Here is a 17,775-nt window from a genome sequence, read left to right as displayed (position 1 = left end):
AGGCAATGACTTTCAGCTATTGCTAGTCGTCTTACTCAGTGTAGGTCTGTCTGTCAATCTGAAGAAGAATAAAAAAAAATCCCTCTTCTTGCTTTCTCAAAATATCAAGTTTATCTGGTTCAATGGAACAATGCAGATGATTCAGGGCATCAGATTGTCCACGTGTCATTTCCTGAAGCATCAGATTATCTCAGCTTGGTGGTTCCACCACCTGCCGGGTATCATGGCAGCTTCCATAATATATGTTCCATTTGCCTGCCACAAAATGAGGCTCCCCCAACTTCATCTCTCAGCTTGCTGGGATCGGGGACCAGACAACCAGTCAATCAAAATATTGATGCTGCTGGAATTGAGGGTGGTGGAACAATGAATACAATTTGCAGTTTGGAGTTCCTTTCCAGGATCTTTCTCCACGATATATGATAACATCTGAGTCATCCCTCACAGATTGGAGAGCAACTCGGGATCAGTAAAAAAGGCAGTATCTTTGGTCCACATAAGAGGAAGAGTTCCATATGAACTTCCTGGAACTCTTGGCGATCTTTAAAATGTTGATATCTTACCTGCGTATCATACATAACTCCTCTATACTGTGGGAGAGAGACATGTTGAAATTCTGCAGCTTCCAAGGTTGTTCTCTAATTTCGATAGATCTAAATTGGCACTCATCTGATACTCAAACCTTCTGGGGCTAAAGCGGTCAGGTCCCCTCATCCTCCTGTTATTGTCAGATTGTCTCAACCAGCATGATGGGTCAAAGTACTCCATTCTTTTCTTTGGTCGCTGAGCTTAGCGTCATGGTTCCTGAAGAACTAGCTAATGATGATTTAGGATTTACTGAACAGAATTTGTTCATTTAGGCAGCCAGCAAGCCTCTACTAGGAAGCAGTATAAAAGCAAGTAGACACGCTTTTGCCACTAGATGCTTTAACACTTTTCAGATCTGTGCTCTGGTTCTTTGGATTATAATCTATCTATCTTACCTTTGCTTCTTCATGGGTCAAGATCCAATCTTGCAGATCATATTTATTAGCCATTGGAGCCTATTTAAGCTCTAAACGTTTGTCAATCTCTGCAGCTAATCCTGTTTGAAGAGGCATTTTGAAGGCCCCCTACTCTTGGATCCACCAGTAAATGGCCTCATCCATCCTGGTTCATTAATGTGTCGTGTTGGCAGCCCTCGCTCACAAGCTGTTTGACCCTGTGGCTTCAGTTAATATCAAAACAGTTCCTTGGAAGACTGCTTTTTTTGGTTGCGTGACTTCAGCTACAAGGATTAGCCAAATTCAAGCCCTGCCGGCTATTGAGCCATACACTTTTTCGGCAAGGTCAGTTGGTCGTTGGGGCTCATTCATTAAAAAAATATATACATTTTTACCCCCAAATGATTTCTTCTTTTCACATAAATCAAGAAGTAGAATTACAGATGTCTTTTTCTTCTCAGACAGAAGGCAAAAGAACTTTACCTTGTCTGGTTGTGAGAGGTTCTCTAAAATTCTATTTAGACTGGTCTACAGAGTTTAGAAGGTCTGACAGCCTGTTATGTTTGGGGGCAGCTGCCAGGGTTGCAGGTAACCCGTTGGATTGGCTTGTGCAGAAAACACCCCCTTAAGGCTTTCACGCACATGTGGCCAAGGCTAAAGCAGTTGCATTCCTGATAAATGTCCCCTGGATAATCCGTAAATTAGCTACCTGGCCCACTCTGTTTGCTTTTTGCAAACATTACTGTATGGAGTCTGGTTCCAGGGAAGACTGCAGATTTGGCAGGTGGGTTTACATAACTTGTTTGGTTAGACTTTAATTCCATCCTCACTTGGTTGTTGCGGTTCAATCTCCCATAAGTATGAAGGAAAGAGGACAGGATAGTAAGTAGTAAGAAAAATGACTCCCCTTAATGACTCCTGTACTTCTGGTCCATAGTCGGTGTTCCTCCACACACATCCCTAGGCCCGGCCTCCTATAAATACGAATATAGTTTAAGTGACCCGTCTTGCGGCTTCAATGACTAATGGGTGTTGCTGGTAGGCAGGGTCAGTGCGGCTATCAATGACCATTCTGCAGCACCCCAGTGTGCAAAACAAAATTGTTTTAAAGAGGAATCTTTTTTTATGCTGTGCAAGAAGAACTTCAGTCCCGTCCCCTTCGCTAGACACCCATAAATATGGCAGAACGGGGACAGTGGACTAAGAGTACAGATGTCACTACAGTAAGTAACTTGATCTTTTTTTGGGGGCATTTTATCCGACATTTTATGCCATTAATATATTTAGAGTGTTCTTGGTGTATCTTCATAGACAATCACAAACATAATAAATTAATGTTGGACAGATATATTTGTACGACTTCTGTAACTTTATGGCATGTATTGAGCTTGAGAGTCAAAAGTAGATCTTGGTTGCAGTTGGTGTCAAGCTAACCATGCTCTTAGTGATTACATGCAGGAGTTCAATAGATGCCATTTTCCAGCGATTTCAATGCCTGCAATGGAGGAAATTAATGCATAAAGATTTAGACTTCTGAGATATTGAGAATGCATATTTTTTCGGAATATTTTCTTGCACTGTGTGAACCATAAAACCTTCTCTAAAAAGGCAGATATTAGGAAAAAGCAAGCAGTAGTTAATCCTCAGGGAATATAAGTAAGTTACATTGTTAAGCATGTTTAAGCAGAGAGGAGGCTGTTCATTACCCACTGTGTCCTAAAAGTGTGTAGTTTTGGAAATTAACGATGCAAACTAAAGACGTTAATCAAATAACTATGAACATCTGATCATGCCACTTTAGCTCTCATCTAGTACACAAAGCATATCATAAACTCTTACCTCCTCTGTTTGGTTTGTGTTTTCAGGGGTTCAGTCTGCAGCAGTGAACGTTATTTGTGAGCTAGCAAGGCGCAATCCCAAGAACTATCTGTCTCTGGCTCCCTTATTCTTTAAACTGATGACATCGTCGACAAACAACTGGGTCCTCATTAAAATTATAAAGCTGGCAAGTATACACATTCTTCTGCTGACACTCTGTGCGAAGTCTCATTAACATTCCATGCATGCAGGAAAATATCTTCTCACTTAGAAAGAAGAGTAATTGCACAAGTAATGTGGGAAAGGAGCGGAAATGGTTTGTCAGTGAATTATTTAGCAGCTAGATTAAAAAATGCTTCATGGGTAAGCATGTGCTCTTATATAACTGGGAGAAAACATTTTCTACAGTTCTGTGATTTCTTATTTTTTCTTTTCCAGATTTAATTTATATCCAGTTTGGACTGTGTCCACTAACCAGCATTCCCTAATGCTAAACATCTGTTTCACTAATATTCACATTATCCAGGATCTGTGTGGAAAAAAACCCTGTGCGTCAGTTAGCACACTGAGCATTAAACAAAAAGGAATACATGTTTCTGAAATATCGGACAGGTGTATAATAACTGTATATAGTGCACAAATCACCCTTAGCAAAGGTTGTAATTAAACTTTGGTCAATCGTTACACTTGATAATCTTATTTTCTTTTTTAGTTCCTATAGATGAAATCAATAAAAACCTCTGATTTGAAAGGGTGACCACACAATCATTACTTCAGCTTTTCAGCAGCTGTATTAGTCCACTGAGCTATATTTCTTGTTTCTTTATCAAATGTAGATCATACATTTCACTGTCTGAATTTCTTTCTAAACATTGTGATCATCGGACAGACATCCTCAAAATAACTGTCATTGTTAAAAAAAATGTTTACATTTTGTTTAGTTTAGCAACTTTTCAGGTTTTCGCTCTCTGTAACTAAAATAGAAATTTGAAAAAAGCATGGCCCAAAAAGCATGAACTTGGCTAAGGTGGGTGTAGAAGAGGGATGCAACTCAAAGTTTTTTTCTTTTTTTCTTTTGTTTTTTTTAACCTATTATTATTATAAATTTTGTACAGCAGCAACTAAGACCCATGGGCATCTAGGCGCTAAGCGAATCGGAGGGCAGGCTCACATAGACTCATAGGTGCCAAATATTCTGACGGAGAGGAAAAAAGAGATTAAACGGACGCGTCTTCAGGGCTCAGGGTGGGCGCCAGAAAGGAAAAGGAGCGACCACCTAGCCGCTTCCACCGAAATTTAGAATCCTGAGAAGCTGATGAGTCCGACTGCAGGTTTCTCGTTGGGTAGCATCTGTGTGAATTTTTCTCAAGCGTGGATAGACTAGAATAACTCCAAAGAAGAAAGAGAACAAAAAGTAATGGGCACATCGAATTGAAGGAGGTATGGACCTAGAGAAGGCAAGAAAGATGAATAAGTGAGTGAAAGAATAAAATTATCGAAAGCCATAAAAAAGAAGAAAATGGAGAATAACAAAGAAGAGAGGGGTACACAGCAAAGAAGTACGAGAAGAAAAGTAGACAATGAGATAAGGAATCGGGTGGGAAGTAAAAAAATCAATGCAAACAAGAAAACCCTGGTAAAATGAGCATCGAAATAGAATTATTAATGCAGTACTTTCCTGAATTGTTTGCATTTCAGAGTTAAAAAGCAGTGAAGTACATGAATGATACTCTGTGACAGGAACCCTGACCACCTCCGATGCAGCAGGAACTACGGATGCCTCAGTTAGTTGGTTGGAGGGATGATTTCTGGAGGCAATTAACGTGGATTTTACACGTTTTCTGCCATTTTCCATTGTGTCACTGCTGATAACTTCTGTGTTTTTAACGACATATTATCCCTCAGTCTCCCTTTGAAGTTGTACACCAAAAAGTACTTTGTGAAAGCTGTGACAGTGTGGTTTTGTATTTGGTATAATTTTGCATCGGAGTGAGGTGGTTTGGTTCCTGAATTATCTTGACCACAGTTTTGAACATGCCTGGCTGCTGAATCCTTTGTTCTCCCCAGAGAGTGTGATCCTTACTGAGACTTATTTGCATGCTCAGTTGCTGGTGTCACTGCTGTGGATCCCTCCTTGCCATGATTCATTTTGACAGGTCGACTCCTCTTTACAGGTTTGTCATCCTAGTACTCCTGCTGCCTCTGCTTCAAGCAAGCAGTGACCGCACATACCCCTATCAAGCCCCAATCATCATGCAAAAACCTTACTGTGCACACACTCCCTGAGCTGTTCCCACTGTGAGAGCTTTGGATCTCTGCCAACGTTACTTCAACTGCTACTTATTTGTACTTTGCCATTTTTCCCTGGTCCCGCTTTGGGCCCTAGAGTTCATGACAATAGAGAAACGTTTTGAGGTCTATTAGTGACTTTGTATTAATTGAGAAAGAACACATGACTGCTCTTCACGCAGAATGTATTGCATATTGTAGCTAAATTGTTAATCTGTGTATCTAACTGTTAGTTGGTTTTGTGTGCCGATGAACTGGGTCCTTACTGAGAGAATACTGTTCCATTTTTATTTACTTACCTGATGTGGCCTATTTGGTCAGCCATACTCTGTTAACCCTTTTTACTCCCGAGAATATATATTGTATTTTTCTGTTAGGCGCTGTCTTTTTAAACCCACCATAATTTAACTGGTGTGTGTATTTTCAAAGTTCGAAAAGGGACATCGACTGGGCGTGATTGTAACACTATCCCTAATGTGATGTGTACTGCACCCATGATTCTTCATGCGTCGAGGTCCCTCACATTATTTTTTCCCGCTACTCTGGTCGCATTAATGCAGAGCTCATAGCTACGAGATATATTGATATAAATGTATATTGAATATCATTGCGTCCTAGAAGCACAATTTCAATGTTTCTTCGAACATTTCCAGACTACCGTCTGAAGAATTCCACGACTGAACTCTTGACGACGGCCTGTGGCTTTCTTCGGGCTTCAACCTTTGCAGTAGGGAGAGTGGGGGTCGGGAAAGGTTCTTACCTTTCCTCACTCTTTCTCATACTTTCCTTTTTCTGGTTGCCCTTTCGGTTTCTATTAACCATGGAAAGAACATCTTTAAGTAAGTTCTGTCCTTCCTGCAACAAGAAATTTCCTTGGAAAGACACTCATAAAGAGTGCAATAATAGTTATCCTCAGAATCATGACGGACTGCGTTGCAAGTCCTGTCAATTATTTTACGCCTAAAACTCTTAGATTGGCGCACTAAGCGGTGGGCAGCCTACGTCATGAAGGTCGAATCCCTTTCCCCCACCGGCGCGGTTGCTAATGACGAAGACTACAGCAGCAGCAGCTACAGTTCGGATGCTGAAGACAACCCGGTGTAGTCTAAAGTCTCCTGCGTGTCCGTCCCGGGCCCCACTTGGCATGCCGAAAGCATTGCTACAGGGGTGTCCTCTGGCGACAACGGAACACACGTGCATGCTCAATCCCATAAGCACAAAACCCATTGGCACTCTTCGAAGGGATTGTCAAAAAAGCCAGCGGCACGAACAGGTACGTTGAAAGCTTCGGCAAAACCCGGAAAACATCCACATTCTCTGGTTCTGAGTCTGTTCATAGTCAAGGTGCCTCCCCTAAAACTTTGAAGGCCGTTTTGCATACGTTGAAACTTAAGTCAAAATAGCATTATCATCCCATATTAAGGGAAAAACACAATAGAACACCTCAACAGCCTAGTAGTATGGGGGCCCAGCCTACCTCTCCCTCTGTATCCAGGGCTACTGAAACTTTGTCTCAGTCCCTGCAAAGTCCCTCTAACGCGGATCAAATGGCTGTCCCTCTTCCACAGACACCAGGACTAGGAAAGGGCTTGAGCAGACTATGGACAAAATGTCTGAGTTCATTTCTTTTTCAGAACAATTTTCCTTAAGAAAAATAACTGTTCTTAGAAGAGGAGCTAAATACCTAAATCTCCCAGGCTTCAAGCCTCTCCTATTCAGCTTGTTTCACATATTGCTTATGAATCCGCTAATATTTTTCAAGATGATCAAAATCATCAGGCTGATTTTTACTATGATCAAGACCAAGGGGCCAACACTCAAAATCCAGACACATGTCTTCAGGATACTACTGATAAGAATACATGGCCAACTACTCCTACACATCATGACGCTGAGCCGGATGTAGTATTTGTGGTACTGATCAGCCAGGGGTTTCTCCCCCAATTGATGGCAAATTGCTTTTTCATAACATTCTGATAAAGTTACAGAACATTAAAAAATATATACACAAACAGTGTCTGACCCTGACTTTGGGGAAGACATTTTGAAATCAGTCAGTCCATGCCCTTCCTTAATTCTGTCAGAGATTTGCGCCTTCTTTGGGCACTCCCTCTCACACGTGCGGTTAATGCTTAAGGCATCCCCATCTGACCACCCTGTACCTTCAGAGTCATGCGGTCCCAGATTCATTGGTGTTCACTGCTACAAGGAAATGGGTGGGGTTCCCCTATCCACTACAGAAGCACCCTCCAAAAAGGAGTGTAAGAAGCTTTATGCCCTGGGGAAAAACGTTACAGCTTCAGCGGCATATTCCACTTGTATTGCAACCAACACCACTCTCCTCGCTAGCTATAGTGATGTTCAATGGGGCTTACTTTGAACCTACTAAATCTCAGCTGCGATCTATAGTTAAGAGGGCAGGCAAGTGAGACACAATAGTATAAAAAAGACTCTGGACTCTGCAGAAACTGCAGGCATTGTTTTATCAGTGTCCCCCTTACTTAAACGCCACGCCTGGCTTCCTAACTCAGGTTTCAAGCCAGAGACTCAAGCAACACTCATCAATAAACCGATACCTTTATTTGAGAAAGCAGTGGATGAAGCACTCTCAACCAAATATCTAATAAAACATTTGTTCAGCGCAGTATTTTTAACACCCTGTAGTCCTTTTGGCCCCAGTCCTTCTCCAAACATTCACAATCCTTTTTTATAGCACCTCATGATATTCTGCTGAAGGGTATTTGGCTGCATTGCAAACCACACAACAGCAAGGATTTTGCTGTGGGAAAGGTAGGGGTAGGGGCACAGCCACTAAAGACTACCCCACAAATCCCCCAAAACAAATGACTCAGCAGTCAGGGTTCCCTTCCATGCATCTCCGCTAGGAGGTCAAATAATATAATTCACCCATGCATGGCAGGGAATTACCTCAGATCAGGAGGCGTTAAAGACTGTGGCCGAGGGTTATTGTATAGAATTCCACCAAAGACCCCTCCCAGCACAGGTCTCCTAAAGTGATCACCCCATTTGGCTCCCAATGGTGCCTTATGCTTTGAGCTCTGTTTAGGTACCCCCCCACCAACGGCTGCCAGAAGAATATTGGGGGAGTACGGATGTTGCTTACCTACCATCTTCAAGTCTTTGCCACAATTTCCGCCCCAGTGCTACCAGTCGGGACGTACCTACCTGACCAGTTCCCTCTGCCCAAAGCACCTCTTTCAGAAAGTAGGGTGTGACTTTGTTGCGCAGCAAGTAGGTATCTAGAGAGGCTTCATCCGCCAGCCGGGCCATGATAAACTGCAGCTGACCAGCGAGGTAGTACACCTTGAAATGTGGCACTCTGTCACGGCCCTCGCCCAAAACCCCCTCTAGCCAAACCCATTGGCCAGGTGGAGTTAGGACTCGGGCCTCTAGAGCCTGGCATCCTCTTCAAAAGGCGCCAGGCTCATACTCCATGAAAAACAATGTGCTTGGGAACTACTTTATTGTATTGTCAGCCAACATGGAGGCATCCACATAGTTTTGTTCCTAAGAACCAAGCTATGCGGTCTAGTGTTTTGGATGTGGTAGCCTAGGGATTACTTTACCTGGACTATTTTTTTGGGGCTATTTAAACCACACCCGAGCAAGACAACACATTTCGCATTACTTTGCAGCTTGTAACGTGACGCTCACCGTGTCCAGCTATTCCCTCGAACCTCGGAGAAGCAGAAGCTGCAAAGAGAAAAAAGGAACATCATTAGCAGCAGTATCTTACCTGCAGTCTTCATCTTTAAACACATGCAGCTACTGAGAACAGCTTCCTCGAATCTGCATGCCTCCCGGACAGAACAACCTGAAAGTGGAAGATAGAGGCAACATTAAAGAAAGCAGTAGAGACATTTAAAAATTACGAACTGCTCAAAAGGCTTACCTGGCTGGTCACCTCTCGGCTGGCACTACTCCAGACATTCCACTCGCACTGAAGAACACCGCGACCTACAAGGAAGGAAAACACAGGTTAGCAAAGGCAAAACTTTGCAGCGCTGCGCATCGCGCTTACTTACCGCTTCATAGCGCTCTTAATGCGCCATCATTTACCAGCAGGGCTCAACCAAGCCAGTTCGCCGCGCTGAAGCTCTGCATACCTAAGGGAGAAATAAGAGACATTTCAAACAAAGAAAGGCATGCAGGATAGCAACAAAACTAAAGAACAGCAATAAGACCTACCTGAACAATATCAAACAGGCCGACGTCAGTGAAGTAACTGGACCACACTCGCCCATGAAAAAGAACGCGCCCCTGAAAGAAGGCAGGATGGAGAGCACGCCTAATTCTACCACAAGGTGAGGAGAGGGCGCCAGAGGGACTGAAATCATACGGGGGTGGAGGGAGGATACTTACCCCAGTCGGTCAGTCTTGAACACAGTCCTCCTGTATTTTCAGGCAGAACCTTTCCCGCAGACCACATCGGGGCAAAGCTGAGAAGCATACCAGCGAGTTACCTGGCTGGGTGGCGTCCCTGTGGATACCAGGTGAGCGTAACACTCTTTTCTGATGTTTGTTAATCTGCTTAGAATCACATGCTGTGCATAGGTCCGACATTCAGTGGTCACTGCGGAGTATTGCATTTTGTTTTTCGTAGTCGAAAAGGGACGTCGACAAGGCGTGTCTGAAACACTATCCCTATAGTGACGTGCGTTGTACCCACAATCCCTCACGCGTCGAGGTCCCTCAGATTGTTTTTTTCCGCCCAGCTTATGGTCGCCTTTACGCGGAGCTCCTCGAGAGACATTGCAGATTTCATCTCCTCGACCTTTGGTCGTTTTCCTATATTAATATAGAACATATCGATCCCTCCCTCGACGCTGTTGTGAAGCTGTCTCTGCCGAGCAAGATCTTCGACAGAGGGGACGAGCGGAGGAGATCCTTCGGCGTTGCCGAACACGTGGCCTGGCCTCGCAGGCCATATACAGTAGGGAGAGTGGGGGTCGTGGGACATCTCTGGTTCTTTTCTGAGAATGCCTTTCCTTTTCCCCTTGGGGTGGTTATCACGATTTATTGCCTCGGCTATGGAGAGGACACCCTTTAGGTTTTGCCCGCTTTGCAAGGGCAAGTTTACTTGGAAGGACAAGCATTCACGGTGTAACCGCTGCTTGCCCCTCGATCACAAAGAGGAAGGTTGCACGGCTTGTCGGCTTCTTAAGCCAAAGACTCTAAAAGACTGTAGGGTCAAGAGGTGGGCGGCTTACGCTATGTCGAAGGCCGACGCTTCACCCACCGTTGCTACCACCGACAGTGACGAGGAACGTGATAACACGACCTCCGCTACGGAAGTCGAAAACCCCCCTAAAGAGCGCACACGCGCTTCGTCTGTCCCCGGCCCCGACGGGCTCGGCTCACGCCCTACTTATGGGGATGAACACCCCGGCGACATTGACGCACACAAGACCACACATAAGCACACAACCCATGGCTCTTCTTCGTCGAAGGCGAAGAGAGCATCAGCGCCCAAGGAGACGCAGGTTCCACCGGCGGCCTCCTCGGACCGTTTGGGTTAGAAGCCCCTCTCGCAACCGCAGCCGCGACCAGCAACTGGGCTTTCGGCAAATAAGGGCGCCGCCCCCAAATCATCGGCCGGCGCGCATCAGCAGAAAGCGCATGCCGCCGTAGAGCGATCGACACCCATAACGTCGAAACCACAGCCCTCTGCTGACAAACGAGTCGCTGAGAGCTTGGCGAGGATCGTGGTAGCCGACGCCCACAAGCGTACGCCGAAAGACACGTCGAGCGCTACGCAGAGGTCGAAAGACACGCCGAAAAAGCCCGAAGAAAGGCAGGGACTACCCCCTTCAGTCGAGGGGACCCCCAACACACCTGAAGGCTTTTCGGAGGGCGACGGGACACTTTCCTTGACGTTGTGGGAGAGGTTGAGCCGTTTTCAGCTACAAGACACTATTTTTCCCCCGCTAGACCGCTCAGGGGTACCCCATGAAACCATGGAAAGGCTCCATCTCTGCATGGAAAGAATGGAGAGGTTTATGAATACCCAGAACCCTCCCACTCCCAAGAGAATAAGAGAAGGGCCTCAGGAGGACCCCAGGGCCAAAATTCTGAGACTAGTCAATCCCCACCAGGACACAGCCTCAGACCTCCATAGTGTGTGTGACCTCACTGGGGAAGAACATTACTTTGAGGAAGAGGATGATTTTATGGACGATGAAGAGGGACGGAACCAGGAGGAAGGTCTGGAAGACAGCCCAGACTTGGTAGGAGAAGGCTTGGGAGAAAATCCAGAAGAAGGACCTTCTCACCCCTGGCAATCCCCATCAATATATTCCGACACTGATGTCCTGAACCTAAATCCTCCTGACAATTCACCTATTAGAAACACGTCTCCCATTGACGATCAGCCCACTTTCAATGCCCTGTTGCGCAGAGCAGCAGCACATTTCGAACTGGACACTGGGGAGCTCTCTCCTGAATTAGACTTTGTGGAAAGAGTAATTAAGGAGAAACCCCCGGTCAGTCAGACCATTCCCCTCCTCGCTTCGGTGAAGAGAAGAATCATCCCTTCGCTTTCCACACCTGCACTAATCAGAGGGGTCAATCCTAGAATTGAAAAACTTTTCACTCCTTCACCCTCAGACCCGCTGTACATCAGGGGACATTCCATTCCGGATTCCCTGGTAGTAACCAATACAAGAAAGAGGGCAGGGGTACCACTTTCCACCAGTGAGGCACCACCTGACAAGAAGGGCAAGCGGTTATATGCCCTTGCAAAAAGAGTTACATCCTCGGCTGCCTTTTCGGCAAGAATTGCGAACAACAATTCTTTGCTCGCTAGCTATGCGGACGCGCAGTGGGCCAAACTGCGCAGAGACGCTGAAGAAGCGCCGGAACCACTACGTACACGCCTGCTTACAACTATTGGCGAAGGAACCCAGGTCAACCAGAGTATTGTAAAGAACTCTCTGGATGCTGCAGAAACAGCGGGACGTTCCCTGGTTCAGGGAATACTCCTAAAACGCCACGTATGGCTGCGCAACTCAGGGTTCAAACCGGAGACACAGGCGTCTTTAATAAATAAACCTGTTGAAGACTCAAACCTCTTCGGGAAAGCGGTGGATGAGGCTCTGGAGATGGCTAAAAAAGAGTTTGATACTATCAAAACTCTTGACCAAATCTCTAAGCCCTCTACCAGGCGCGGCTATGGCAACAAACGCTTTTTTCGTGGCCAACGCCAACAACAAAACCAGCAGCAACAGTACCCTGCCACCAATTTCCAGACCAATAGTGGGCATTACAGCCAAAGAGGCCAGCGCCGGGGCAGAGGAAGAGGCCGGGGGTCCACCCCCAGAGGCTCCCAAGCCCCCAACAACTCCAAGTGACGCGAAGATTCGCGTCCCCTCCCATGCAACACCGGTCGGGGGCCGGATAACATCCTTTCTTCCAGCATGGGAGGGTATAACGTCAGACCGCTGGGTACTTTCCACCGTAGCCCACGGATACTGCATCGAATTCAACAGTTCCGCAACATACAAACCCCCGAGGGGACGACGCATGACACCGGAACATCTTACCATCCTTCTCCAAGAAGTACAACAACTGCTGGGAAAAGGAGCCATAGAGGTCGTGCCTCTATCTCAGGTAACGGAAGGTATTTATTCAGTGTACTTCCTTGTACCCAAAAAGGATCTAACCATGCGCCCTGTATTAGATCTGCGCCCAGCGAACAAGTTTATCAAACCCCAAAAGTTTCGTATGGTGACCTTACAGGAAGTGATCCCACTGCTATCACAGGGAGATTACATGACAACATTAGACATGAAAGATGCTTACTTTCATATTTTAATGTTGCCAGCGCACAGAAAATACCTCAGGTTCATGATAGAGGGCAAACGCTACCAGTTCAGAGTGCTACCCTTCGGCATAGCATCAGCACCAAGGGTATTCACGAAGGTGCTGGCAGTGGCAGCGGCCCACCTGCGCAGGTTGTCCATCCCAGCTTACCCTTACCTCGCCGACTGGCTCATAACAGGGGATTCTTACGAAACATGCTTCTCCAATACCCAAAAGACTGTAGACCTTTTGTTCCAGTTGGACTTCTCCATCAACGAAAAGAAGTCCAGCCTAGACCCCAGCCAAATCAAACAATTCCTAGGGGCTCTAATTCAAACAAAGGACGGCCTCGTCTTCCCCTCCAAAGAGAGGGTCCAAAACATGCTGTTTCAGATCCCTCAATATGTGACCGGTCGAGAGGTGACGGTACGCAAAGCAATGCGCTTGCTAGGCATGATGGCGTCGTGTATTTATTTGGTACCTCACGCGCGCCTGCGCATGCGCCTAATGCAAGAGTGGCTCAACAGCCAGTGGTGTCAGGCCAGCGGACTATGGGACGATCTAGTGGTGGTCTCGCAGGCCTTAGTTCTCGCGCTACGGTGGTGGACAAAGGAAAACCTGGGAAAAGGGAAACCCTTTGCCACACCCGCGGCGGAAGCCACTCTAACCACAGACGCATCCCTCACAGGATGGTGGGCTCACCTATCCCATCAGACTGCTCACGGAGTGTGGACTCCGAACGTAGCATCCAAACACATCAATCTTCTGGAGCTACTAGCGGTGTTCAAAGCGCTAAAAGCCTTCCAGGAACACCTACAAGGCAGGACAGTGATGGTCCTTACAGACAGCACCACAGCCATGTATTACATCAACAAGCAGGGGGGAACCCACTCTCCAGGACTGTCCAAACTGGCCCAAAATATATGGAAGTGGGCTCTCAAACAAAACATGTTCCTACTGTCACAACATGTACCAGGGGAACTCAATCTGCTGGCAGACAAACTCAGCAGAGATTTCCCCCTGCCCGAAGAGTACGAATGGCGACTGCACGAAAACATCGTCCTCGATGTCTTCACACAATGGGGATTCCCAGAAATAGACCTGTTCGCAACCCTGAAGAACTCACAATGCCTAAGTTACGCCTCCAGTTACCCCCAGAACCAATCCAAGGGGAACGGTCTGTCGATACAATGGTCAGGGAAATTTGTTTACGCTTTTCCCCCCCGACTCCCCTTCTCAACAAGGTGGTGCACAAGATGCACCAGGAACAAGTAACCATGATACTGGTGGCCCCAATGTGGGCCCGACCGCCATGGTTCGCTCACTTGATGGAGATGTCTCTATCTCCCCCAGTGAAACTCCCCTGTCCGTACAACATGCTGTCACAAGACAAGGGCGGGACCCTACATCCATGCCCCCCAGAACATGAACTTAGCAGCTTGGCTCCTGAGATCATAGAATTCGGACATCTACAGCTCCCGCAGAGATGCATGGACATCCTCAGGGAAGCCAGAAAACCTAACACTCGCCACTGCTATTCTAGCAAATGGAAGAGGTTTGTCATCTGGTGCAGGGGTAAGAGCATGTCATGATCTCTGCTTCCAAAACGTCAGGGTTTTCCCAACTCCCTTGGAAGCAGATCCATAACCCAGGTTCCGAGTGCCAACCAGTCCCAATTGGGACCTTTTGGACCCAGTCCTGGCGCCAGTGGCACCAGGCTCATAAATATGCCCAGTCCCAGCGCTGGAAGCGCCGGGCTCAAAATGCTTGGGTGGACTTACCTGCAGCAGACCATGCTGCTTACTTGCCTGCCAGTTGAGCCTCTGATCCTCTTCTGTTTGGAACTACTTTTCCTGTTGGGTGGGGCTGGAGCCACTCCCTAGATTCAGAACACTGGAACTCTTCTGGAAGGCAGTAACTCTTTTTTACCAGGAACTCTTTTCTTACTTAGGCGTGGCTGTGGAAGGAGACACCTAAGCACTACAGGAGGCTATTTAAACCACACCCGGTGGATGAATCTTGCTTTGCGTTATTCTGCACCCTCTGCAGCAGAACGCTCAACATGTCTTCTGCATCCGGTCCTGGGCCTAAGGAAAAAGGCTTACCATCCTGAATCCAGTCTTCAGCAACACCTATAAAGACAAGAAAGAACAGGTTAGCATTCCGGCATCTGAAAGGCAAAGGCTTACCTACTCTTCGTGCGCTCCGGAGGTCTTCACACTGCATTCTGGCATCTGACAGACAAAAGCTTACCAACTCTTCGCACGCTCCGGAGGCCGTCGGCGCTGCATCTCGCATCTGAAAGACAAAACAAGGTGCGTTTAAAGACATTGGGGAACTTTAATACTCACGTGCCATTACTCCTTTCCACATCTAACCCAGTGGGTATCCCGGCACCCTGCAGCCGCTCCGAACTTGTACCTGCAAAATAAAAAGACAGTTAGAGCGCTTTGTGAAGCTGGCAACAAGCGCTTACTTACGTGCTTCCAGGCGCTTCTATTCATCCTACGGGCTCCATCTTCACCTCACTTCAGCCCGTCATCCGCCATCGCCGGAACCCTGCAAAACAAGAGACATCATTATTAAAGACTTTAAAGACATTTGAGTTACTCGAAACTTACCGTTCGTGCAGTAAACGACGGACAGCAGTCCTCTGAAGTCAAGAGGCCTGCGCTACCTATCCAGTGAAGAAACTGGCTACAGCACCCTGCCCCGAGGCAGATGGAGAGCTCGGCATTCACTTACCTAAGGTGAGAGCGTTAACCTGTGGGGGTCTACAGGAGAGGAGAAGAGGAAAGAGATAGGGACACCCCAATAACCCCAGTTCATTAACCCCGTATTTTCTATCTGCAGACATCTTACTCTGCACTTCAGGCATACAGGGCACAGAGGTCCAGCCCAAAGAGCCAACCGGGTGCTGCACATCACCTTTGAAGATACGGTAGTCGCCCAGTCAAGACCGGCGCCTCTGCGAGAATCAGGTGAGCGTTACAGAGCATCAACCCGATTGAATGCTCTCCCACACATATTGTTCTATACCTGACCCACCTATTGGATTCAGGTCTAGTGTTCAATTCCATTAAAGTCCACCTAGCGGCACTTTCTGCATACACCACTTCCCAACTCAAGGTGTCGTGGTGGAAGATCCCTGTTATAAAGGCCTTCATGGAGGGAGTAAAGAGAATACACCCCCTGATAGCTGACCCAGCTCCCGGATGGGACCTTAATGTGGTACTTACCAGACTCATGGGCTCACCATTCGAACCCATGCACAAAGCATCTCTTAAACACCTCACTATTAAGACTGCTTTTTTAATAGCTATCACCTCCATCAGGAGAGTAAGTGAACTTCAGGCTCTTTCTGTTCTAGACCCCTTTGTTACAGTTCACAGAGATAAGGTGGTTCTACGCACTCACCCAAGGTTTGCTCCGAAATTCATCTCAAAATTCCACGTAAACCAGTCTATAGAACTACCAGCGTTCTTTCAAAATCCTTCCAACTTGGGCGAAAGGACTCTAAAAAACACTATATGTGCGCAGAGCGGTCATGTTCTACATGGAAAGAACCAGACCACTGAGGAAGACTAATCAGTTCTTCGTCTCGGTGGCAGCAGGAAGAGAAGGGGATGCAGTTTCAAAGTCCACTATTTCTAGATGGATTGTTCAATGCATCACTCTCTGCTATACTCTTGCTAAGAGAGAACTGCCCTTTAGGCCAAGAGCACATTCTACTCGAGGCACGGGGGCGTCCATAGCATTCATTGCAAATGTTCCCCTTGAGTCCATCTGCAAAGCGGCTACCTGGAGTTCTGTGCACACCTTTACAAAACACTACTGTCTAGATGCACACTCTAGATCTGACTCCCAGGTGGGACAGGCAGTATTAAGACATCTTTTCTCTACTGTTCCTTCTCATAACCCACCGCCAACTCCGGGTACTGCTCGCTAGTCTATGCACAGCATGTGATTCTAAGCAGATTAACAAACATCAGAAGACCATGCATTACTTACCGTAAAAGCATTTCTGATGGTTGTATCTGCTTAGATTCACATGCGCCCACCCTTCCTCCCCGCTCGGATGGAAGGAACATAGATTTCCTTTTATATCTCTCTTTTCTGTTCTCACTCACGTCTCGAAGGCTCCCTCAGGGCAGAAAAATACAAACAGAGGGACCTCGACGCGTGAGGGATTGTGGGTACAACGCACGTCACTATAGGGATAGTGTTTCAGACACGCCTTGTCGACGTCCCTTTTCGACTACGAAAAACAAAATGCAATACTCCGCAGTGACCACTGGATGTCGGACCTATGCACAGCATGTGAATCTAAGCAGATACAACCATCAGAAATGCTTTTACGGTAAGTAATGCATTGTCATCCCCCCCCATCCCTTTAATCCCTTCTCAGTGCTTCCAACGAGATACAGCACTTTTTGCCTCCCCAAATAAAACCTCCCACCGTTACATCCAGTTTTCGAAAGAATCATCTCGGAATCTCATGGGGTATGTTCACAAAGTGGTATAACAAATGCGGCAGCACCACCATTCTGAGCAACACAGCCCGGCCCATCATTGATAGTGGAAGCTTCTGCCAAAACTACATTGCGTTCTCCACTCAGTTGAACACTTTCAGTGTATTTGCCTTGTGCTCTTTCTTGGGGTTGTGGTGGATGTCCACCCCTAAATATCGAAAGGTGTCTGCAGCCCTGAATACGGGTGGTGCCGCCTTCCGAGCACCGCCAAGCTCGCAAGCAAGAACAACCTCGACTGCTCTCTACTAATAGTTATTCCGGACAACTTTGCAAATCTGTCCAACAACTCTAATAGGTATGGTCGGTTAATTTCAGGGTTCTGTATGTAGAGC

General features: G+C 46.7%; 1 protein-coding gene across 2 annotated transcripts in view; it reads left to right on the top strand.

The window, feature by feature from the left end:
• Window positions 1-17,775, top strand: part of AP3D1 (adaptor related protein complex 3 subunit delta 1) — a 2,198,421-nt gene that overhangs the window by 605,589 nt on the left and 1,575,057 nt on the right. For both annotated transcript variants that reach the window (XM_069649511.1, XM_069649512.1), the window contains exon 7: window positions 2,849-2,988. In XM_069649511.1, the coding sequence (XP_069505612.1) occupies window positions 2,849-2,988 (140 nt within the window). The remainder of the gene's footprint in view (window positions 1-2,848; window positions 2,989-17,775) is intronic.

The sequence above is a fragment of the Ambystoma mexicanum genome, chromosome 1p (assembly GCF_040938575.1).
Source record: "Ambystoma mexicanum isolate Mex_15411 chromosome 1p, UKY_AmexF1_1, whole genome shotgun sequence".
Taxonomy (NCBI): Eukaryota; Metazoa; Chordata; class Amphibia; order Caudata; family Ambystomatidae; genus Ambystoma; species Ambystoma mexicanum.
This window is presented reverse-complemented; position numbering and strand designations above follow the sequence as displayed.